Below are 25,393 nucleotides of genomic sequence, written 5' to 3'. Positions count from 1 at the left end.
CGTTTCGACGGAAATCATCTCTGGTCGAAATACATTTCTCATTGCATAAAATGCTTATTGGAACGTTTCAATTGACCGGTTTCATGGATTTTATGGAATATTGAAGCGAACGTTTGCGAATATACATATTTAATACGATTCATGAACCCTTCGGCATTCCAGTTACGCATTTTAAATATCGTGAATATTTTTGAAGTTTTTATAAAGAAGTCGAAAAAACGTCTCTAATTTTTCTAGTAAACCTCTTTAAATTACCCAGACTGTTCAGCAGTTCTTCTCTTTCACAAGACGCTTAGAACATTTTTATAAACTGTACGTAATACTTTTAGTATGTATTTCTCGCAAAGTATTTAGCGAAGTTGCATAGATTGTGGTGAATACGATCTGTTTGTGTTCAAGCTGTTTAGGATACAGTTTATTTTTATAAAACGCTTGGAAAGACGTGTCCAACCATCGTGTATTTTATATTTTCTTACGATGCATTATTTATTTTACGACGAGTTAGTCTGACACAGATTAGAGACACATTCGTGTTCGCTGCAACGTACTGGCCCTTCTAATCGCTTTTCGCCCCTTGTATTTTCTAATACTGCTAACATTCAAATTTCATAATTCGCAGAAGAAATTACGACATTTTTGTCGATTCACTTTTCCTATCCGCTTTCGTCCCTTAGAGCAACAGACTTATAAAGGAGAAAAGTATTATGTCCTTCCCACTTGTCTCGAGCGGCCTAGGAGGAAAGAGTAGATTAAGTGTGTTTCTGAAAAATGGAAAATAATTATTGTACATAGTCCCCTATCTATTGTATCGCTATCTCCTTTCCCTTTCGTTGGAGCTCCAAGGAATGTTGTGACAAACGCTACGTTTTCTCGGCTCGTTTTAACCCCATCCGTATCGATTGCTGCATTTAGTGCTATTTCCCAGAATAAAGTATCGAATTTCTCCCTCGTTGTATAGTAATCCTAGCATCCTGATCACATTTTGATCCACGAGGATCATCGAATACCAACTAAACGAGATTAATTATATTTCATGCTAGAGCGGTTGCTATATCGACATCTAAATTATCCACAGAAATTTATATATTATATATTATTTTATTATAGTAATTATTATTATTAATATTATTATATTATTATATTTTATTATATTATTATTATTTGTATGTAGCGCAAAAACAAATTATAAATTATGTATATATACACCATCGATAGATTGAATTAAATCATTAAATTCAGCAGAAATCAGTGTTTTGTAATTTACTGTCTTTTTTAAAAGTAAAATTTCACCATCCAATTTCTATAACAGTGTTTGTGAAAATAAATTAACTAAGTTTTGATAAACTTTAAAGACAAAAATTAAAAATTTCTCAGAATTTTTTAAAGTCGAATAAAAATTTTATATGAGAAGTTCATCATATTCTAGTGTTTCAAAACTCAGAGACGTCTGAAGCTAACTGTGTAAGCATGCATTTCGATTTCCTCCAACTTCACCTGTTCAGTGAAAAAAAAAGAAAGAAATGAAAGGGAATCGTGCTGGAATTCACGCTTTTTGATGCTCCTTCATTCCATCAGCCCTTTATGAAACCTTCACAACTTTGATCGATCCTTCGTCAACTTGTTTCATACAGAGGAGTCGAAGTTATTCCCTCAATAGGTAGCAGAGTAATTAAGACAGGCACGTGCTCAGAATGATAGAAGAGACAAACGAGGAAATTGTGAAAAGGGTGAGTGTCCACGCATAATAATTCCCAAGGGTTATGCATCGTCAAAAGACATATTTCTTAAGTTTAAGAAATATTACAGACCCTTTATTATTACACAAAATTCTTACACTACAATTTTAATAATTAATCTGTTAATGTTGCAGATATCCAGCGTGGTGATACCATACCTTCAAGAAAGTGAGAAGCAGTTCTTTGAAGTGGTCACCAATGGAAGTATCCCGGAAGTAAGGATGTTTCTTAACACCCATCCAGACATCAATGTCAATGCCATTGACTTTCAGGTAAGACACAACAATTCAATACCTTTAAATAACTAGTCATGAAGTTGTTATGAATGTATGTATTATAAGAAGTCTTAAATAATTCCTATGACCCACCCACTGGGTCAAAGGATAGCTCTCCTCATCAACCAAGGACACAACATGTGAGTCATTTTTGCGCCAAAAAGACTGCTAGCAGCCGCTGAGCATAGTCTTAACAAAATACAATGATCTCGAAAGTGTTAACACCTCAAGCTGTAAGGACCAGAGACAGACATACAAATTTATGTCCTTTTTACTCATATTGCAAAGTACACCAGGAACATCGCCAAGTTTGAAACAAACGACACTAGTTCTTAAAGTGTCAAAATATTTTCACTTCTGAGTACCAAAAGATTTCACTTCTCTAATCACCAAGACCGTCGTCACAGATCACTTCTACTCTCATCACCATCGCCACGATAATAATCTCCGGCGCCAAAACAGTTCCAGAAACGATTATTAATTAACCACCTACTACTCAGACCTCGCTCCAAGGTATTCGAGGGTCCACAGCCTGTGCGTCGAGCGGCTCGTAAAACTGCCCAAATTTTATCTCCCATCGCCGGTTTCCCACAACGTAACCGTAAGTGGTGTTGGCCGTTTACGTTGATTCAACAGAAGGTAAAAGGCTCAGACGCCGACCGTTTTCCTCTTTTCCCGCGCCGAATCCGCCGACTCTGTCAACCCCTGCTCCGAGATCATTTCCGACCGATGATTTACGCGGTGCTTCGCAGTGCTGCGTCTCGGTGTCTCGGGTTCAAAGAGCAACGCCGTCTGACTGATCATGGGAGACGAGTGGTCAGTGGAAGAAGAAGAGGCAGACGATGGCGGAGCACCTCGAGCAGAGGCAGGGAAAGAGTGAAGTCATAGGTGCAACCCTTAGACTATACATATGTATTTATGATTGCGGTACATGTACAGGAATGCACGAGTAGAAATGAAGCAAAGATAATAAGATAACAGGAAAAGATAAATCAAAGTTATGGATACTTAAACCACATCAGACGCCATTAGACTTCAGTAGGTGCCATTACTTTGATTAGGAATAGTAGTGAATGTTTCCTTAATAATAGATATTAATATAATAGAATGTAGTAAAATTGTAGATGTTAATTTTCACGAGGAAAATATCCCAATATCCAGACGTCTAAGATGTCTCGTGTCTAAATAAGTAGACAACCTAGGAATGCATGTGCCAACACGTTAATTAAATTCCAGTAACTGAGTACACTATTTTATGATACTATTTTTTATTTTCTTTTAATAGATTTTTATTAGGTGCAACGTCACACAGATGATCCTACCTCTGCGTGAAGACAGTTACCCGAAGCCTCGTCTATAAGTGCGTATACGTACACGGTCTAAAGGGCAACCGAATCGGAAGAGGAAAGCGAAAGCAAGACGGGAGGCCTCGTTATCTCAGATCTTCACCCCGTGGAGGTACACGTACCCCCCGTGGAATGTTACCCCTCCCCACGGCTCGTGCTGCTTGTGTCATCCTCCTCTCTTCAGGGTTCCCAAACAGCCCAACCCTCGTTTCACTTTGAGCGAGGGACACCGACTCGGGAACGCTGGCCGATCGCGAGCCGCCAGAGCGAGGCCCGAGGGAGGAGGGACAAGAGAGAGAGGAGGCAAGAGAAGGGAAGAAACGCGAAAGAAGATGGGGAGGAAGAGGGAGGGAAGGAGGAAGAAGAAAAGGCAGGGAGCGCGAGAGAAACGGGACGAAAGAAGCTGGCTGCCTCCGTGTATCTCCGGCCATATTTCAGGCCGTCCTTTACAAGACAATGGTTTCAGCCGAGGACCGATAAAAATTATTCAAATGACTCGTCCCGCTGTAAATTCCATCCGGGAATCCCCTTGCCACCGTCCTGCCCGCGAGCGATCCTCCTCCTCCTCCTCGCTCGCGTTTGCTCTCGTTTTCGGAGGCGACCTAATATCCATGAGATATCGGAGTCATTCAGAGAATTTCCATACGACTGCTCGGTTATTGGAACAATGAAGTGTGCCTCGGAGATCCTCGGGGGGTGTGAGGATTTTGATGAACCTGTCCAAGGGAGTCTCTGGCTTTTCTGATTTTTAAGCGGAACTGTTTTACATATCTCCCTCTAAATCGATGGAAACTTCGATGGGCATAATTGGAGCTTCAGAAGTTATGCGAAATGTATAGGGTGACCTGGAAACAGTCATCTGAGAATAGTTTAACCCTTGGCTGCTAGAATCACTGCTATTGTGTTGGAACAAATAGTTTATTATAGCGTTGATACAGACAGTTTCTAAATTTCTAGTTTTCTAATCTTTGTATTTTGTCCTGGCAAGGGGACACCACCAAATGGTAAACTTCGATTTCAGTGAAACTTTAGTAATAAGTAGTACTCAGAGAAATATTGAATACTTATTTTTCTAGCTATCAGTGTGCATGTGGAAGGGGTGGAATCAACCCTTAAAGATATAGCTTGTAAAACATATAGTATACTTCCTTGTACACTGGTAACTAAGAAGTGTCTCCATTATTTTCATGAAAACTACTTATTTCTAATGTCTGATCAAAATCAGTGACTACCACTTATAATAACTAAAAATTGAATTATATAATAAAAGTACTATGCTCCCACTATTCTAGCTCAACAGAGGACATTCTAGAAACATTACAAACATTAAAGAAAATTCCAATGCATTAACTTATACGATAATCTAGATTGACAGATGAATAATCAAAGAAAGCAAAACAAGCATCCCATAAATAGATCATGTCTAATCCTCAGAAGTTCTCCTAAGCATTAAGGTACCCCATAAACTGTCACCTTGTTTGCCTCCTAAGTGATATATCCCCTCACAAACCCCGCAATATTTCCCCCGTCTGTGACACACGAATCCACAAATTCTTCCGGCAAAAGTGATCCCCGATTGTTTCGAGCATCGTTATTTGTCCCGGACACGGAAATTGCGCGAAGTCACGAGGGCGTCGTGTCGGACAGCTGCCGATCGTGAAAGGTGAGGGCCCTTCACCGAGCATATATCACAAGGTGGCATTGTGACGATGCGCGTGGATGCGCGTAGGTCCCCTCGGGGCCTCGAAAAGCCTGGATATCACGGAATATTGTGACTGGTGCCGACGGCAACAATGGAGCTGGTCCATTGTCGGGGCCGCCTCTGTAAACGCGCCGCAGATGGGGCGACAAACGTCGTCGTCCCATTCTTCGTACAAAAAGGGACAAGGCCGAAAAAAAGGAAGGGAAGCAGATAGAAGTTCGAAAGTCGACTTCACGTGGACAGAAAAGTGCCGCGAGACTGACCACCGAAAGAGCCCCGCGATCGTGAAAAGCCCTGACTTGGATATAATGGCACGCGTGGAATCGATTCGGGAATTTTCACTCAGGCGATCGCAAAATTCTCTGTGAGAGGATTACAGAGATTCTGTGGACCATTGAGTTATTTTAGGATTGTGCTCGGCTTGCAGGGCACATATTTAAACTTGGTTCCTGTGAACTGTAAATGAGAGTGGTATATTTTTTAACCCTTAAGTGCATGAATGAAAAATACCCCTGCTATGGGGTAAAGTTCCAAGGATTCACCATTTTGTTTATATATTACTCATAAATATAGTTTCATTAGGAACTGTGTTTACATATAAAATACATATTTATTAATATTTAATCAAATATTTAACCAGAAACATAAGAAATGATATTCTTCACGGATATCTTAGACCTAAACCATGCACTTGTGGGTTAAAATCACATGTTTTCTCTTATCGAGTATCATCTAATCGAACACCATATTATATTAACACAGTATAGTATATAAAAATACAGAAAGCTATATGTCTTCCAATTCAATTTCCACTCTTTTCGCTGTTTTTTTTTCCTTTTTTACGTCACGTTCGGCGAAAATCGGAATGACATTCTGTTTTCAGGGTGCCACTGCTCTACACATCGCAGTTCGTGATAGGAATGTACCGATGGTAGAATACCTCCTATCTCACCCCGACATCGACCCAGGCGACACACACCTACACGCCATCAGAAACAACGATATAAAAATCGCTACTATTATTTTGAATAAACTGAACGAGCTGACGCCAGGCCTCGAATACGCTGGTGTCACGCAGAGCGTCGATTTCCCAGACGACACCACTCCTCTCGCAGTAGCGGCGCAACATGGTCACTTCGAATTGATTACTTTCCTGCGAGAGAGGCTACACTATCTGCCGAAACCGCATCCACCGAGCTGCAATTGCGAAGAAATCTGCAAGTACGAAATTCTGAATTCTATATAGTCCTGAATGAAGTTAGGACCACAAGTTTATTATTCCTTGTTTTTTTCCAGAGTCACCCTTTCAATTTTCTAATACCTATCCTTGAATAATGTAGCATAGTCTCGATAAAAGCTCGATGGTACACTCACTTGTTCTTGAAATTATTCTATGATTTTATCTCATTTTTAGTTTTGAGAAGGTAAATTCACATTGCTAGCGTGTAAATTAATTTTAGGAAGAAGCTATTTTCTAGATCCTTTTCTAGGCTCATTTGTAGGTCCCTAACTGATACCAAATCACAGGCTTGTATCGAGACAAAACTATACATACGTATAGGTACACAATTGAATCGATGAGTTGGTGAACAGTACAAGTCCAGAAATCACATTTTAAGATATTTGTTTTCTGTGTGGGTTATACACTTTAGTTTTGAGACCCATATAGGTACTAGATTATTTGAAAATGGGTAATTTTGAACTTGTACTATTCTTCAACTGATCGATTAAATTTCATTTTGTAGAGACATTGTCACTAAAACGTGAAACATGCAATATGCATCATTCGACAGAGCAGAAGTGAAAGAGAGAGGTACGACAAGCTGACGATAGAAAAAATGCGAATATACACTTATAAGGCCGTCACGAACCCTGCATTCATTTGCCAGACCGTCGACGATCCAATTATGGAAGCGTTCAATTTATCTTACGAGCTTAATCAAGCCGCTTCCTTCGACAGGGAGTTTTATTACGAATACAAGGAACTGTCCCAGGTTGACTGATATTACTTATAACAATCAAACTTATCGATTAAGCTAATTGTCATTTTTACAGAGTGTCTCGAAGTTTGCTACCGATCTCATTGGTTGCGCTCGGACAGTCGATGAGGTGGAAATCATCTTGAAACGATCCACAGGATTCGCCCATACCTCGAAGTTTCTGTATCCACGACTGCTTTTCGCGTTGCACTACAAGCAGAGGACCTTCGTGGCTCATCCGAACGTGCAACAGGTTCTGATATTCAAATTTTAGTATCTTAATAAACCTGAGCGTACATTGAACGCAGAGGGATACAGTGCAGCATGTCTTACGTTGCATAAACTTCTTAACTCCATAAAACAAGAATATATATATTTGTTTTAAATATAAAAAGTTCAGCATAAATAAGTGTTCATGATGGGGTAAAGTGTCACTAAAAATAGGTATCTCACGAAGACTAATTAAATTTCGATAAAATACACAGTATTTAAAATGAAATTGTTCTACCTTACATTCTCTCTTGTCTCTAGTTCTTTTGTTTCAATCCCCAATGGTACCTTCAGTTTTAAGACTTTAACTAAGTTTCTATGCTGATCAGATTTTTATGAATTCTAAACTAATGAGGAATTGAATTGAATCTCTCAGCTGATCACGAGCAAGTGGATCGATGGCTGGTATGAGTGGAAGATAATGCCAGTTTGGCGAAAGTGTCTGCGCATAATCTTCCGTTTAGTTGAACTACTGCCGATGCTGTTCATTGTTATGTTCGCGCCGAACTCCAAGAGTTCAAAATTCTGGCAGTCACCAGTGAACAAGTTCATCTCGTCGACCGCCAGCTATCTCGTGTTTCTGTTGTTCGTTTTTCTTCAATCGAACAAGGACAAGAGCGAGCAACTACGTGGAGCACCTAATACTGGTATACAAACGATTTCCTGATGTATCGTCATGTCGAAAAGAATCAAATCTCTTCTGCTACGACTTCTGACCTCGAGGTGCTTCTTCAGTATACGTCTGGTTTTTGATAATCTACGTCATCGCGTTTACCTGGGCAACGATACGTCTGTGCATTATACATGGCGTGACGAAGTTCTTCATGACACCTTGGTATTGGTAAGTTGTCAAGTTTTACTAGTTCCTTTAGTTTTTATCGCAGCAAGTCGTTCATTAAGTCGCTGGTTCTAATTATAGAATCTCTCTAATACAGAGTACTGTAAGAGAACTCCCCCAGTGAAACGTTCACTTTTTTATGATTACAAGATATTAATTATCACCGTTGCTTCTTACCTTCGTAAAAGATTTAAAGATCTGGGAGCATTAAACTTTCAAATTTTTAGACTTAACAAATTTTCAAATTCTCAAGTTTTCAAATTTTCAAATCTTCAAATCTTCAAATCTTCAAATCTTCAAATTTTCAAATTTTCAAATCTTCAAATCTTCAAATCTTCAAATCTTCAAATTTTCAAATTTTCAAATTTTCAAATTTTCAAATTTTTAAATTCTCAAATTCCCAGATTTTCAAATTTTCAAATTTTTAAGTTTACAGGTCTTTAAATTCCCAACCTCTAAATATTTTAATATTTCAAATTAAAGAATTTTCAAATACTCAAATCTTTGAAGAAGGTAAGATGTACGAAGCAACTTCTTTACACATTAATATATCATTTTATTAATTATATCTGGATACTAACCCCTCAAAAGTAGGTACTGACATATTCAGTTGAACGAACTCTACAAAACGACAAGAACACATTAAAAAATAAGCGCTGCACTTTGGGAGTACTCCATACTTGTGTACTATTTTAAACTTTCCTGACACAGGTTCGAGATCGTGATGTTATTCCTCTTTTTTCTGACCTTCATCTATTGGATCACCGCCGCCATAGATGTAAGTGTAAATGGCCAATTCGACTTGGAGAGGAAGTATTGGCACAAATACGATCCTACGTTGATAGCTGAAGGAATCTTCTGCCTGGCGACGATCATGGCCTACATGAAACTCCTGTATATTTGCCAGTTAGACTATTATCTGGGACCACTTCAACTCTCTTTAGCGAAGATGATCAGAGATGTCGGGAAGTTCGTGGTTCTTTTTTCCATAATTATGCTCGCCTTTACTACTGGTACGTATACACAACTTTCATTTATTAAATTCAAAACTTCTTGAATATTTCCTTAATCTATGTTTCAGCCACATGTAGGCTTTATCAGTACTATGACGAAATGGTGCAGGTCGACGACGAATCGAAAATTAAGACACAACAAGTCAGTTCTTTTGTTAATTTCGTGTCCACCTTGAACACCTACTTCTGGGCCCTCTTCTGCATGAGCCCGATTGAAAGCGCCGATGTGATAATCGAGAATCTACCAGGGGAATCGGAGCACGAGACTATCATCAATCATCACTCGTTCACAGAGATGATCGGATACATATCGTTCGCTGGTAAGACTTCTGAAAGACTTCATCAATGTTATATCACTTCTTGGAAAACCAGACGCTGTATTCTATTTTTTGAGAAATTCCATTTTTAATCCATTTTTTGATGCTCTCATCATGAGTAGATAATTTCCTTGCTAAGATCTATACAATCTTCTTATCGCTAATACAATCATTTTTTTCAGGATTCACTTTTATCTCCGTGATAGTGATCCTGAACATGTTAATCGCGTGCATGTCGAACACAATGACAAAAGTCACCGATAATGTGATCGTTGAATGGACCTTTGGTCGAACACAGGTTCAAGCCCCAAATAAAAATATTTCAAACATAAATACATTATAAATGTTAAAGAAAGTTGTGTGTATCTTCTGTTTCAGGCTTATGTTGACTTCATGCTTATGTCAACGCTTCCACCACCTTTTAATATAATTCCAACACCTATTGGTTTGCAACCAGTGATAGAATACATCAAGGTATGGCTGAAGCCTCAACCAAACAAGCGAGCCAGGTGGGATTTGAGTCACTGTTGTTACATCGTAAGTATATGGAGACAAAAAATCGATGAATTTATAAGTGTAGATCTTAATTTAAAAAAAAATGGAGTTGGGTTAGTCTGGCTCTCTGGTACAGAATAATTAAAAAGATAAATTGTGCTGAAGTAACTAACGTAAACCTGTGAAAGTACTTAGGGGCGAATTTATAGTAGAACCACATTGCTCTCAAGGGATTAATGTTATAGGAATCCCCAGAACCAGAGAAAAATGGACAATTTTCTATAGTAATGTCACAACTGGTGCAGCGTTACTTCAGGCAGAAGGAGAAAGACAAAGATGAGAATGAAATGGAGAGATTGAAAGAAGAAATCATGGACCTGAAAACACTTTTAAGAGACGCTTTGTCCACTGATTGAAAGTAGTCCATCATCTATATCTTTGTCTAATTGTAAGGAAATTATATTATAATACTTTAAGATTACGTAAAGAGATTTCATTTCCTCGTATTCTTGTTTTGCTGGAGATAGGAAAAGCGAATGCGTAAGACAGTTAGTTTAATTGTCTTAGTTAAAGAAAAACCAATTTTTTATAGAGAAGAAAATTAATAGTTCAGTATACAGTTTTTTAAAGATATTTTAACACATTCTGTTTGTATTACTGACTTCAAGAATCTCTCAAATATGAATTACGATTAAGAATTTCAAACAAGAATTTTTCCAGTTTTCAGTATTAAATTTTAAGATCTTGTATTTTATACGTTTTTCGTGTACACAAATTTTTTCAGATCCGCGTGACAATTTGCTTTTCGTGCAAATATTGAAAACGTTGCAAATTCCAAACAGAATTGCCTTTATTACGACAAAAGCACAGATATATAAAATACAGATTTTGTATATTTTACGATTCTCTGCTAAAGCTAACGAAATATGGATGCAGTATAAACACTGAATAATTTCAAATAATAAATTTCCGCTCAAGCAGCATAAAGTATCGTAGATATATGTTTATACGTACTTGTGAAATATTAATGGAATTAACATAGTTGCACGAAACAAGAATTGTAGCTGGATTTTGCGCATGCAAATGACTGGATAATTAAAAGTAGTATTATGTGCAAGATTTCATTACCTTTTGCTTGCACTTAATAAAGTTTAATCTATTGAGATAACTAGATTTTCGAGGGAAATTAATGGAAAGTTAGAGCCAATGCTGGAACTGAAAACTTCTGTTCAACTGCTTTCAGACATAATAATCATGCAATTTTACTAATTCAAACATCAATATTACTTTAAATAATGCATAGTCTTAATGAATCCTTTTCATCGAAAGTTACGTAAATGTACAATCAATTATTGAAAATCTCGGACATTTTGCTCTCGGGTAAATTAACTTTCTATCATCCGATTAAACTTTGACGTCATTAATATTGCATAAAATGCACAGTCTTATTCTTTCGATATATTTTCCGCAGTGTCTCCATTAATTATTTCATTCATTGCACCGTACATATTAATTTTAATAATGGTTAGATAAATTCAAATTTGATTTGCATTCATGTGTCATTTTCATTCACTAATCCATCGATAACGTTTTAGTGTTACATTTATAATTTTACAATTTTTTACTGAAAACACTTCAATATTGAAATTTTATTTCAAATAAAAATGAAACGACTTCGATTCAATATACAGAATTTATGTCAAGAATGTTTCTCTATGAAATAACCGAGGGAAACTTAATCTTGTCATTGTCGCGTGAAACCTACTTCCTGCGGCGACATTGATGGTGAAAGAAACCAACCCCGTTTCCAGCACGTTTACACGGAACAGTAGTAACAGTAAGTACTACCAGGAACATTTAGAAACCTCGTGAACAAAACGGTTAATAACCCCTTGCAGGACCTTATATACTGCGACGATTTTTCTCATCGTCGCAAGAAAGAATGAAGGATTCTGTTACAGGAAGATTAATGATAATACCAAGTACAGAATCAATTACAAATATCGATTATCACCCACAAGGAAACATACCTATTTGCAAAGAGTAAAGTGACTATTGTATATTTTTGATAAGTTACATATCATAAACTTTCACCAAAGATCAATTTTTTCTTATTATAACTAATTATCTTGAAGATAAGTTCTATTTTTACTTTAGCTAGAAATTATTACTAAAGTGAGTTTTGCTCAGACTATTTATTATGAAAGTTCTGCAAGTCTGTCTCTAAATGCAAATTAGAATCTTCTTTTGACTACATGTAAATTATTTGTTTTCTCAATTTTTCCCAGAAATGGACTTACACCATTTTCGTAATAAATGGCTCGTACTAAGTCGTTAGTTAAGACTTTCTTTTTCTCAGTTCCATTTCCAATTACTCGCGTAAGTTCCACAACCCCTTGCACAAACCTATCGCAAGCAGTAAGCAAGGAAACACGTCTTTCTACTTAATCGATATCCGAACGCGAGCAGCCAACCTCAAATACCTTAAATTACCACGAAGTCGACCATTTCCCCTTCCCCAACCAGAAGGATATCGACGCTTAAAGAACAAACTAGTTCCGACTGGGGAAAAAAATGATCGTTGATAAAAGGAGACACTTCAGAATTGGTATTAAACAGCAGAGTAAGGATGAACTATGCGATAATAATCTTCTGTGCTATCCGATCACGAACACTTCTCCCGTCCCCTCATTTATTGCTTTACCAATAGTATGCTTGCGACGGTTCTCCAATACCTACAATTCCATTAGTGCAAATCGTTTTGTTACTGACGTTGATCGCGAATTACGTCAGGCTTCACCTCTGGAGAAAGTACATACTCTAGAAATGGGTTGGAAAAGCAGAAAGGCTGCAACTGTTCGAGTCGTCGCTTTGAGAGCGCAAACAAATTTGATTTCAAAGAAAAGCTTTTGTGTCATTATTCCATGAACGAAGTATTTCTTTTCTTTTTGGGATAAATTATTTATTCTGAGTTCGTGTTTGCCAATCGTGAAGATACTGTAGTACTAACAAGTACAGTTGGTAACAATTCTTAAACTTCTTAAATCTTTTTTATATAATAACAAATTAATACAAATAATATAATACAGTTTCTTAAACGAGTTTAATATTCATCTAACATCATGTTAGTGACTTTGTACACTATGGTACAGTGTCCAAGAAGTTAACACTTCCTTCTTGCCACTAGTTTAAAAATAAATTTAAAAAGTTACAGGGGTCTTTGTCGAGAGTTTACGTTCAGAACTAAGTCCATCTATTTCTCTGACTACAACACGCACTATAGTAGAGGCAACACATGTTTTTGAAAGCCCTTTTATTCGTGTTTTCTGCGATTCTACGCGAGTGAACTTCTTAATCGGCGCCCTGCCATTTCAGACGTAGCTTTTCCCTCGTAAAAATAAATCGCAATCGGCGAAAGTGCACGAGTTGGGTATCGTTCCCCAATGCTTCGCTGGTCTACCCTAAATCGTGAGGTCAACCCTCTGAGGTCACCTCTTTGGGAGGTTGATCCCTGGGAGATGTTCTCGACGAGACGGTTGCGCGAGGAGCGGGGCGCCGTTAAATGAATGACAATAGAACTGTAGGGTGGAGAACTTTGGCAAACTTCAGACAGAATCGAATTTCTCGGTTTCCTGCTGAAACACTTGCGAACGATGCAATCAGAGTCTGATATGGGATATAAGCGTGGAAATCTTTATTGCAATTGGTGAAAGAATTTTGTAATTTTTAATTTTTAAGATAAAATGTTTAAGACTTTACTGACAGAATTAACAAGATTGCAATTCTTTTAGAAAATATAAAAATAGAAGAGACAGAGTACGTACAGATATGTACTTATTCTACTTATGTTTTCTTAACTGGTTTCAGTAGTATATTAGATTCTTGACCAGACGTAAAGTTCAGTCACATAATTTAGTAGTAACAGACGAGACATGTCAGACCAAGTGATGGGTCAGACAACTTCGAGTCTGTATATTTATTTGATGTATTTTATTTTCGATTCAGATTAATAAGAAACTATTGTATATGGTTTTGTATAGTGGTATAGTAATTGTATTATTTTTTGCTACAATTTAAGCAATTAAGTTCTTTTATTTATAAAGGACTTCGCTGTGGAATATGAAATATTGTAGTCATCTAGAGAATACAATTATATTCTTTCATCTCTTAATAAATAAATATTTAGTAACGAAATTCAAAATAAATATACTGCTGCCTTATAATAGAAAAAATAGAACTCTTATAAGTCTTCAATCACCGATACTACTTACTTTCCACTTATTACACCATAACTTGAACTCCATTCATCTCTTTATCTACTAACTTTTCCCACGGTTACCTTTTAGTCTGTTGGTGAAGCATCGACTTTTCCCCAAGAGAGACATAAACGAAAACCTTTCAAAGATAAGATCCATGAACTGTATCACCGCATTTATGGCGTTCGCGAATCTGATGTTAAAGGGGTCGAAGAATGCGTTTCACGTGTTCAAATATTTAGACACCCACTCCTTTATCGTTACCTTGCCATGTAAACGAAACTGGATATTGCATATTGAGCAATGCTTTTCACTGAATCGATAGGGAATAGAAACCTGAATGAAAGTGTTCCATGTTACAGGGATTAATTAAAATCGTATAAAACGGACGAAATATATCTAGAAATGTAATAATCTGAAACTTGTTTGACGTCATCTTAATTGACATTTCTATAGAATCAGGAGTAATATATCGCTCATTTGCTGCAGTAATGACATTATTCAAAAATATCGATTTTCTTGAAAATCAGATAATATGTATCTCCATCTAGTACAAAACCTGTTCCTTTTTTAATAATAACTTAAAAATGATAATTTTTTAAATTATGTCATTGTTGCAACAAGTAAAAGATTTTCTACATTAATAGAAGAAGTCTTTTTTAAATCTGCAGAGAATGGAGACAATTTTTACAGTAACACTCTTTATAAAAAATATTACAACATTTAGTTATATCTTTTGCCTAAAATTATTGTATAGGAAAATGTGTAAAAAATTCGATACAAAAGTCATTTAGATCCTCAAATTACAAGGCATTGACGATGCTTAAGAAATGACGACTTTTTTGCCATTTTACTTTAAAAATATTTTCGTCCAATTAATGTATACACACTTTATTTATCAAATTCTCAATACAGTCACAGAGTTCGATTTCAAATAAAATTAAATAATGTAAAAATGTCACAGAAATTGTTCCACACACACGTAATTTCTTTTCCTCTGTTCTACTTGCAAGACGTCATAAATAGAAGGAATTTAATTATACCTACCCTTAGAAAAACAAGGGTTCATAGAAAGTAGCGGTCCTTGCACGACTCTCGGGAGGGAAAACATGGTCACCAAGGGGTAGGAGAAGCCACGATCTGTGAGGATGCGCGAGCTTGGTCTTCCTACTCCTGCTCGCAGTTCTCGCGCGACTTTTGTCCTGTGAGGGTCGTTCGTCCACGATTTCGTATTCTGGCAACGTGAATCAGTAGTCGTTACATGTCCTCGATAACCAGCCCCGTATTCCCATTTTATTTGAATCTCGAAATCTGTGAATCGTGCTCGAGGCTTTCCACAAAAAGATGAAACTACTGTGCGCTCTTTCGGCTCACGCGCTGAATTACGTCTGGGATGAAAAAAACAGAGGGGTGTGTACGTGTGTACATAAAACGTGAGAGTGAGTTAAAGTGAAGGATTGCAACTGGTGTATTTTAGGAGTATATTTGGGGAAGCTTTAAAATGCTATGAAACTTAAATTTAGTAACGTTTTACGGATAATATATTATTTAATAATTGAATAATGTAATAGAGGTGGTACGAACGTGAAAATACAGTAGTATTGTGACACGATATTATAATAATAAAACATACTAATTTGTGAATATATAAATCGATAATATAATAATGCATCGGTACAATAGTGCAACAGTATAATAATACAATGCTACAATAACATGGTGATGCAGTCATAATGCAATAATAAAAATATCTTTACTTAGACTGCAAATATTTTTTAAACATTTACACTTTTCAGGCTCGTGCAATAATTTACAAACAATTTTTACGGAGCAACGAAAGAATCTAAAAATGATTTGTACCAACAACATGACAATATTTTCGATTATTACTTAAAGATGAAAGTTTAAGTAAGATCAACTAACTTTTGCAACACTGATGGCCTCGTCAAAGTAAAGTAAGAGTAAACGCTGTCGAAATTTCGTCGCGAAAAGCGACTAAACTCGACAGCTGCTGTATTTCAATGGATCTGTGAATCTCGCAATTTTGTATGCATGTTTACCTTGTTGCACAGTCTCCCGTTCGCGACAAGAGATTTCTATGCAAATTCTCGTCGCGTTCACTGAAACGAGGAAATCACTTTTCGTCAGCATGGGGCTTCTTCCTGAATGGAAAACACGAAAGGAACGTTGGTCCTTGCAAGATCGTAGATCAAGTTTTATGTCGTAAATTATCGCTACAAAAGATCAGCCCTTATTCTGGCCAAAGGGAGCAAAAGTGGTTTGAGGGAAATATTCCCTGAGCTGTTCTGGGGATGGCCGATCTTTATGGGGAGAATCCGCATCTCAATCGGGAAATTCATGCGAAGGAGCATGAGGTGGAGGCATTTGTGAACGTAAGACCACTCTATAGACAGTTTTCGTTCGTAGTGGAATAAATTTGAATAATCTTGAGTACGTTGATTAAAATAATTAGAGTCGTGTTTTCGAATAGCATAAAGGAAGTAATCTTGTAGAAGTTCGTTGAGAATTTATGTTCCATATATTTTTACGCTAATTTATTCACCACGGGAGGTAGAAGTTTACTAGTATTCTTCGTGGTTTTGGATATACGAGACATTCTGTATACTAGGAAGACCGTTTCATCGTTTTATTATCTGGGGTCAGGTTTTTCTACTTCACTGGTTTCAATTTGCTCCATAATTTTAAAATACGTCAATGATAGGATATCCAATTACACAGAAAATCGATAAAAAAAGGTATTTTGAAAAATAGCTGTTACGATCACAAATATTACGAACAAGACAGTATTATTGAAAGTAAATTATAAGCATCGTAAATACATTTCTGTTCATTGTATTATACATTATTTTGACATTATACGCTTTAATTTAATGACTCGTAATTAACTATCGACGGGAGATAAAACTGTCTTTTATTTTATTTTTAACGAGAATATCTCTAACTCTGCACCGTTTTTGTTCTCTTTTAAGTGCATTCTCAATTGTTGTCGGAAACTTTACAGCCAATTACAGATTAAACTGATTTCATCGATTTAATTAAATGCCCTTAATACCGTTGCAATCCTGTCTTTGTATTCTTAAATTCAAATAAACAATTTGCATACGCACGTTCCACATTAATTATTAATATTTCCACATTAATTATTCATAACTTTTTATATGGCATTATAGAAGTATAATAAATTTTAAACATCCCAAAATAAGCCCAGAGATATCGAATTGTATTTTCAAATAATATTAATCTCAAAATCTGTGCCAGAAGAATACGCCAAAAATTTCGAATATTTTACGAAATTCTATTATCATATTTAAAGTATAGCGCCAACTTTAGTAAAAGTACCGTTTTTTGTAGAAAAAAGTGGGTGAAGGGAACTCTTCAACTTCGTTTTAAGCAGGAAGAATATTTCGTGCTCCAGAAAAAAGGAGAATAGAAGCACACAGCGCTCGCTAGTAAAATAAGAAAATCGTTGGGAAACGAACGCAGAAAATTTTATGCGTTCGTGTTATTGAGTTACACAACGCACTTTCCATGCATCTCTATTCCCCTTTATCTCTCTCTTTCTCTATGAAATATTAAAGGCGAGGCATCGTGAATCCCTCTTTTTTTACACGAGTTGGCTGCGATATCAACGTACGCTTCGCGCTATCAAACAGGTTCAATCTTTCGTAAAAAAATTCGTTGTCAAATGGAATACCTGCCAGAATGGGTTTAACTCTCAATCGAGTATGCAGAGTACATCTCAATGCTATATCTATCTCACATCCGTTCCAGGGGTTGTTCCAGGGGGTGGTTTTAAACACAAAATAAGTTAAATTATGGAGCTTGTAGGATAGGTTCCACTATGCTGTAAATCATGTTTCTGACTAGTAGAATGTATTCTTATCCAAAAAATTGTCAAATTTGACAAAGACTGTTTTTGTTATGAGCTATTTAATTTATTTCAAGGGGTTTCTTAATTTTCCCTAAAAATGAAGAAAGCATGCAAATCCTCACTTATAATAATTCTCCTTCTACTAATTAGTTGCTTAGCCAATACATGTTGATTTTAATTAGTCAATTCGTGTTTATACTCCATTTTGTACTGAATAAGGAATGCAATTCCCTCTTTGTATTTCTGTTTTCATGAAACATTAAAACTTTCTTTACAATACCACTTTACGGCCCTGAAAAACAAGATCTCGTTTCATAAATGTGGTTCCTATGGGCTTCTTGGCACTATAACGTATATAGGTCACAGTATTGTAGTTTCCCTTACAATAATACACTGTATTACAGATGGGTTTATTGCAGTACCACTTCATTGACTCTTCATCCCCTTTACGGCTCCATTTCTTCTCCACGTTCGCTACTACAATTATTCCACGTTTATTATACATGGAACGCAATAATTTCACTTCGCAGCAGATGCCAATTTTCGAGTAATCTTCTAGTATCTGCTGCAACAATTTCACTGTAAACCCTTTGTTCCTTGTGCCAGAAGATAACTAGACACGGTAGTAATTCCGCGGTCTGAATTTTCTCTTTGAGAACCTAAATCCAGAAGCCTGAACTACCATCAATTACTATTCCATCAAAGGGCGCTTAGCATTAAAATGATAATTATTGAGAAAGCATATTGTCTTTGACAAGAGTCTGTGATTTAGATTGGCTTAAACCTTCTACAAAAGTCGTTCACTTGAAAAAGGGATATTTTTAAAACATAAAGGGAGGAATTAATAAGTGGATTGGTTCATAAATTTTCATAGGTATTTATTGTGTTACTCAAGATTCAGTATCACTTTTTTAAATTACATTTTTTGAATGAGATATAGGTATATTAGGGAAAACAGAGATCGTGGAAAGAAAAGAAAAAGATTTCAGAATCACAAAACAGTCGTAATTGACAGTAACAGTCTGTTGCTAGAAATTGTGCATATTGATCCAAATTGTCAATTACAGTATGTAATAACAATTTCCGGCAGCGGAACGCGAATCGATATGCTGATGAGCAGTCGAACTAACAGAATATTTGACGTATTTGCACATTAATAATTCTAAATGGTAAAGATAATGAATGATTCGGTTTTGCGTGGAAATTCAACTTTTGAAACACGTTAATGAAGCACTGAGTTAACAAGATTGTAAATAACTTTTGTAAAATAATATATTTCATACATTCAATACAATCGTCACATACGTCTAACACATTGACTCTGATTTATATTTTTTTACTACATTTGTGACGAAAATAATTTTCTATCTTATTAATAAATATCTTAGTAAATTTTAATTTCTTTTTATAAAATTATGAGGACTATAGGATATAATTTGTACAGAATTAACCAACAAAGGCTAGAATAGATTCCATTGAAAATCACGATAATTAGTATTGACTAAATAGCAAAGCGAAGCTGCAAGTACGCGATCGCCTACAACATGGATTATTCCAGAAACGTATCGATCGATTAATTCCTTGTTTAATACTCCTATTAAAGGAGAAAAATTTTCAAGTATGATATATTTAAAAAATTGCCCTGCAATACGATGAATTGTTAGGTACTTACTTATAACGATTTCTAAATTTTTTACTTTGACAAACATCTTTATAAATACTTCATTATTCCGTAAAAGACAGATCAGAAAGTGACGAATCAGATAACGATAGCAAACATATTCGCGACGAAACTAATCTACTTGCGATATCACGAATGTAATTACCATCATGCATAGTGCAAACATATCATCCGAATTCATGATATTTAACGAGGACAGTATCGCAACAGTATTAATCAAAATATCGATTATCAGAATATCGATTCCAATTTCACTTGTAATCGCAGTCTATAAAATATATTAAATTTCTTCAATTTAAAAAAAAGCATAAAAGTCAGCTAAAACCATTGGCATAAAAATCTCGAGTTTTAATGAGTAGTTATATCGAAATTTCTACTAATAAACTTTTAGTGAAAATATGGATTACCTAATTAAATGACAAAGTTATTAGAGCAGACAATTCTAGAAGCTTTCGGTTTTACATGTTAAAGCTGTTTAATTCATATGAGTTAATAGAGTTTGCAACAACTTCCAGCGCTTCGACGTATAATGTTTTTCAATATTAAGTTATGCAATTTTAAGTGAAACCGAACTAAAGTTAGAGTAGCAGTAGAAAGTTACAAACTCGGAAGCGATGGACAACTCATCAGATATTTAAAGTTTGAAACAAAACTATCGGATAAAAATTATGAATAACACATTGACTCGTTCGGAAAGTGCATACAAACTTTCCTGCATTTTTAGCATATTGCAATATTTGTAAGGCTCGAGGGGTGGTTCGAAGTTTGACGTCAAAAAAAAATGTTTTCCACACTGCTTTTCGTAAAAAGGAAAAACAAAAATTGTCTCTAAGTTTACTTCTTTCTGTACATTAAAAAAGAGATGTAGATAGTTGCTGCATCAGAATTTTGTATAATAATCTCTTTCGTTGCTGTACAGTGAAGCAACTAATTAAACTGGAGGAAAAAAATAAAAGTAGGAATATCTTAAAAGTACAATTTCCTATAAAAAAACAAAAGCTTTATTTATACCTCCCTAATAATAACTTTGGTAATTATAACTAAAATTAAAAATGATTAAAGTCGTGGTAAATAGTTTGAAAAAAAGGATAACAAATTTAAACGTGTACATTTTTTTCTTTTATTAATTATTGCATTAACTACAAGAAACTACAGTAAGAATGCAATTTTTCAAAACTTGAACAACTAAATACCAGATATAACAATAGTGATGAATGGTACGAAACGAGAAACGCCTATTCAGCTCACGTTCTTTCTACAAGAATAATGTATTCAGACCCCGTACTCTGCTTTTTTCGTTAAAAATTATTTGAGCGAAGGGAACACAGTCATTTCTTTCCGTGTCGATATAAATGAAGTGAGAATGTTACACTTATGTTTCTGAAACATATTTTGAGGAATAAAATAAAATAAAAGGCACAGAATATGATAAAATTGAATGACCTTTTCCCTGTTATCCGATTTATCATAAACCGTGTGACTTTTTATGATTTTTTATTAACATATAAAAAATATTTTGTCTTCAGATATTTACACATTATAGATAAAAAAAGTTTATTCGCAAAAAAATATAATAAATTTTTATCTAATTAATCGCTTAAAAAGTGCTCCATTACTTTATCGAAAGTAGGTTTTAAGATAGTATCATAAAATGTATTGCACGAAGGACGCAACTTTCATGGCTGTCGTAAAAAAGACAATTCGAAACTTCCCTTGATAAGGTTGAAGGTAGAAATAAAGTTGTGTTTTTTATTGGCACTTTATTCGATAGCATTTCCACAAAATTTAAATCGACAAAAAAATCTAAAATCTTGTTCATTTACTTACCCAATAATGCATAATGATTATTTGTGTTACAGATGGTTTAATTGTTGGCTAGCAAAGTTATTGGAAACAGAACATGGGTGACGAAATATCGATCTTTTTAGTGGTCATTCTCGCGATTGGCGGTTTAATGATGATGAGCGCATTGCTAGCCTGCTATGCTTGTATTTTTCGAGATCTGTGCTGTAGGCCTGAAGAGAGGACAAAGAGACGACGCCCCCAAAGTCCTCGACATGAAACTGATGACCCTAACAGGCTTAAAATGGATGACGCGATAGTCTTGAATGATATCACACAAGGAGAAAGTATGCCTACAGAGTCCGAGAAAGTATAAATAAGTGTAATCTGAATAAAAAGTTAGCATCAATGTATAAATCGTTATACATAAGAATTGATAATAATGGGGGGAAGAACTACTCGGGAACGAAATTAAAAATACTGTAAATAGAAAATACAAACACACAGGATTATATTATGGTTTCAAACTGCTATATTGCAGATTAATGTATTATGTACATATTCAAATACATTCATACATATATGTACATACATTGTGTATCATATATACGCAGCAAAATTTATGTAATAAAAAATCTGTGGTAAAAATATTTAACATCGTTTGGTCACCAATAATGGCATAAGAACATTCTTTATATGTTACATGGATATATCTACATCAGAATTAGTATATAAAATAAATTTCTATCTGTATTTTTCATACGATCATTATGCTACCCGTATTGCATATAACACGCATACTCCCATCCTTTCTGGTAACTCTACTGATGATTGATCTAAGTACCGCGAAAAATTTTTTACAGAAATCATGTTGTGTAACCATGAATTCTAGTAACATATTAGACTAGCTGATTTGGCTGTTAAGCTGCTGGAGTACTGACAATACTACTTCACGCAAAGTCTGAAACATTTATTACATGTTTATTCAATATTACAAGCAAAAAATTACACTGGGCAATTCTATTATAATTCAGGGAGCAATATATTTACCTGAGGTTTACAATGTTCCTCCAACCACCTAAATACACATGCAGATAACTCTGAAAAGTTTACTACAGATATATTATTAAATGTTTGAAAAAGCCGATCCATGATTGCCTGGAACTGCAATAATATTTCAATTATATTTTTCAGGTAATATTATATCAAGACAAAAGAATTATATCCAAATTTTAAACATACCACTTGAAATTTAGTTTCATCCGAAACTCTCATTTCTGCATGATCTGGCTGAGTTTGATGTGCTTTAACAATTTGCTCGTAATTAGCTTGCATTATACGCAAAGCAACAACTTCTTTTCTCAATGCATTACGTTCTTCTTCCTGTTTCTTCTTCTGTTGCAGCATGAACTGAATATAATCGATTGATTTCTGAAGTACAGTAGCTTTAGAAAGTTTATAACCAGATGAATCAGTATGCTGACAGGTAGGAACTAAATCTTGAAGAGAATCATATCCCTTTTTAATGGCATCTCTTCGCTTTTGTTCTGCTTGAGTATGTGCCTCCCTTCTACGTTCTTTGTAACTTATAGTCGAATTTTTGTTATCACTGTCTTCATCTTCTACAAATAATTTCACACAATTCTTTTGAAAGTACAATTATTATTTACTTTTAAAGATACAGCAAGATTTAATTAAATTATTTACCTGTGTTATGAGCAGAAGAAGACGGAGTATTTACTGATCCAGTACTACTACAACGAGAAAAGGTATACTTTTCTGTAGGACTAGACGGTTCTAGCTTCATATCACTGTCTGTTCCCATGTTACTACTTCCACTGCGCATAGCTAAGTTTGCTATTCATTTATATAGAAAAGATAAATATCAAAGAACTCTGTATAAGACGCACAATAAGTAGATGTATAAATATTCTATTAACAGGTTTATATTCAAAACAAGTACTTCTTAATCTATCAAAATATCCATAAAAAAAATATAACATTGAATAATTTGAGTAGAACCTTGTCAAGTACAAAAACTGTAAACAATGTAGAAGCCTTGATTCTAACACTAAATCGTATCATTACCTTTGCCCTCTGCTACATACATCAACTTCTCATATTTCATCCACCCACAATACTGTTTATAACATCATCGATCATAACGACGATATGACCACACAGAATTCAAGTGACAAAATTCAATTCTACTTACATATCTCGTATCCGTCTTTGTGCAACGTATCTGCCATTACGTCAATAATCTGTTTACTGAAGATCAACGCGAGAAAGAGACAGAATGAAATAGAAATGCACACGTGGAAAGGTTACAACAGAGTTGCAACAAGTAGGATGCACCGTGCCGAGTTATAGGTCACAGTTATCCATAAGCATCCGATAGAGGAGCTGTCACTTTAATAGAAATGCATTATCCTCGGAGAGACTCGTACCCGCGCGAGATACAATTGTCGTATCGAATCATAATAAACAATCTCGAAGATATATCGTAAAATATCAAAACTATAAAATGGTTACTGCCATCTTCGACGGAAATGCAACTGCTGAGAGTGATCGACACTTGTAAAGAACAGGGTCGCCACCTATCGAAACAAAGGGAATAGAAAACTGTCAAACGGAGCCACGTGCAAGTCTAGCAGACGAAAATGAAAGTCAAGGTTGCGGTAAATCTGCTGGAGTAATTTAATTCACTTTCAATTTCGTAAAAATATTGAAAATATTTCAGCAACATTTGCTTTGAGGCGGCGTGAATAGAAAAGGCATTTAGGGGTATGTTTTATGTTAAATTACGTTTATTATAAGGTGTATCTAATATATATATTTGTATATACATATACATACACATACATATGTATATACACATACATATAGCTATATATACACATGTATATACATATATACATATACACATGTATATATGTATATATATTTACAATCACTTTAATACATGTAAAACCCTTTAAGATAACTCATATTTCTTGGCGGTACGACGTTTCAGGCCGTAACGCTGGTAATTGTATTTCTATGTTCCATATCTCGTGTATGTGTAAATTTCGAAGTACACGTGTATGGTAATATTTATCCTTCGTAATTGCTTATTTGTGTACCTGATCCGGCGACCATCACCTCTTGCTAAGTATATACATACCGCGAACGAACATGGTCCTCGGATTAATTCGTGACGAATCGAAAAATTGAAAATCATCGTTCTCTGTGCAGTTTTGCTCGCGAATCTGAAACGCACAGCGCTACTAATTAGGAAAATTAGTCTACTTCTAATTGTGTATCCATCGTTATATTCGATTGCATATCCTTAGTAGATTCAATATACGAGTACACAACGCTATATTTGTATCGTTCGGGGACGGATGATGTCGGAAAGCCGAGGACAGTGAACTATTTTTAAAAGAATAAACTGGCAACGTGTATCGTCGGAAGTGTAAATATTTCAATAGGTGTACGACACGGTGTACATACACATACATACGTTCGACAATCGATTCGCGGATACAATTCTTTGAAAATTCTGTATCGCATGCTTGCACGTCACGGAGCCTAAAATGTAATCTTACCGTATGGTTTAGTGAACCATATTTTCTTTTTTTCTATTGAAACGTACTCGCGACATAAGCATACAGTGCAAGCGTTTAAAAATTTCCGACACGGCGAATTAATTACGCCCGCCCCCGCAATCCTATTCAACGTAACACATTAAGTAAAATTCACACATTTTTCTTTGTGTTTTCTTCTGTAGCCAGAAACGCCCCACATGTATTTTATTTGAATAAAGGTC

The 25,393-nt window shown here is 35.4% G+C and overlaps 3 protein-coding genes across 5 annotated transcripts; 2 read left to right on the top strand and 1 right to left on the bottom strand.

The window, feature by feature from the left end:
• The first annotated feature begins 1,691 nt into the window (after positions 1–1,691).
• LOC143183383 (short transient receptor potential channel 4) lies at positions 1,692–10,576 on the top strand. The gene is given in 24 exon segments (XM_076384907.1): positions 1,692–1,727; positions 1,790–2,008; positions 5,943–6,304; positions 6,400–6,483; positions 6,520–6,620; positions 6,653–6,697; positions 6,729–6,750; positions 6,805–6,811; positions 6,853–7,053; positions 7,115–7,291; positions 7,685–7,976; positions 8,044–8,149; positions 8,193–8,198; positions 8,244–8,249; positions 8,576–8,582; positions 8,630–8,736; positions 8,801–8,815; positions 8,858–9,159; positions 9,228–9,479; positions 9,659–9,774; positions 9,855–10,013; positions 10,217–10,374; positions 10,449–10,511; positions 10,564–10,576. Coding segments are annotated over 24 exon segments (2,856 nt in total).
• Positions 10,577–15,429: 4,853 nt separating this feature from the next.
• On the top strand, positions 15,430–21,958 carry LOC143183810 (uncharacterized). Of its 2 annotated transcripts, XM_076385543.1 has the most exons (4): positions 15,430–15,660; positions 16,024–16,182; positions 16,300–16,620; positions 21,660–21,958. In XM_076385543.1, the coding sequence occupies exon 4, from the start codon at positions 21,701–21,703 to the stop codon at positions 21,956–21,958; it is 258 nt and encodes an 85-aa protein (XP_076241658.1). In that variant the 5' UTR covers positions 15,430–15,660; positions 16,024–16,182; positions 16,300–16,620; positions 21,660–21,700. The 2 variants fall into 2 exon arrangements, with proteins under 2 accessions (XP_076241658.1, XP_076241659.1); XM_076385544.1 differs by lacking the exons at positions 15,430–15,660; positions 16,300–16,620 and having other exon boundaries at positions 16,106–16,182.
• A 436-nt stretch (positions 21,959–22,394) lies between these two features.
• Positions 22,395–24,148, bottom strand: Bigmax (helix-loop-helix-leucine zipper transcription factor bigmax). 2 transcript variants are annotated; one of them, XM_076385541.1, is made up of 5 exons: positions 23,671–24,148; positions 23,290–23,439; positions 22,825–23,204; positions 22,633–22,746; positions 22,395–22,543 (listed from the first exon to the last, which is right to left on the bottom strand). In XM_076385541.1, the coding sequence occupies exons 1-5, from the start codon at positions 23,708–23,710 to the stop codon at positions 22,487–22,489; spliced, it is 741 nt and encodes a 246-aa protein (XP_076241656.1). In that variant the 5' UTR covers positions 23,711–24,148; the 3' UTR covers positions 22,395–22,486. The 2 variants fall into 2 exon arrangements, with proteins under 2 accessions (XP_076241656.1, XP_076241657.1); XM_076385542.1 differs by having other exon boundaries at positions 23,798–24,148.
• Between the last annotated feature and the right edge of the window lie 1,245 nt (positions 24,149–25,393).

Source organism: Calliopsis andreniformis, chromosome 9, assembly GCF_051401765.1.
Source record: "Calliopsis andreniformis isolate RMS-2024a chromosome 9, iyCalAndr_principal, whole genome shotgun sequence".
In the NCBI taxonomy this organism is placed as follows: domain Eukaryota; kingdom Metazoa; phylum Arthropoda; class Insecta; order Hymenoptera; family Andrenidae; genus Calliopsis; species Calliopsis andreniformis.
This window is presented reverse-complemented; position numbering and strand designations above follow the sequence as displayed.

Bases quoted from the DNA above. Each gene is read 5' to 3' on its own strand.
- Bigmax (XM_076385541.1), bottom strand. From the start codon at position 23,710: ATGAAATATGAGAAGTTGATGTATGTAGCAGAGGGCAAAG. The intron at 23,440-23,670 runs GTAATGATACGA...ATAAATGAATAG, and splicing joins GTATGTAGCAGAGGGCAAAG to CAAACTTAGCTATGCGCAGT. The intron at 22,544-22,632 runs GTAAATATATTG...TAAATGTTTCAG, and splicing joins AGGAACATTGTAAACCTCAG to ACTTTGCGTGAAGTAGTATT.
- LOC143183810 (XM_076385543.1), top strand. From the start codon at position 21,701: ATGGGTGACGAAATATCGATCTTTTTAGTGGTCATTCTCGCGATTGGC.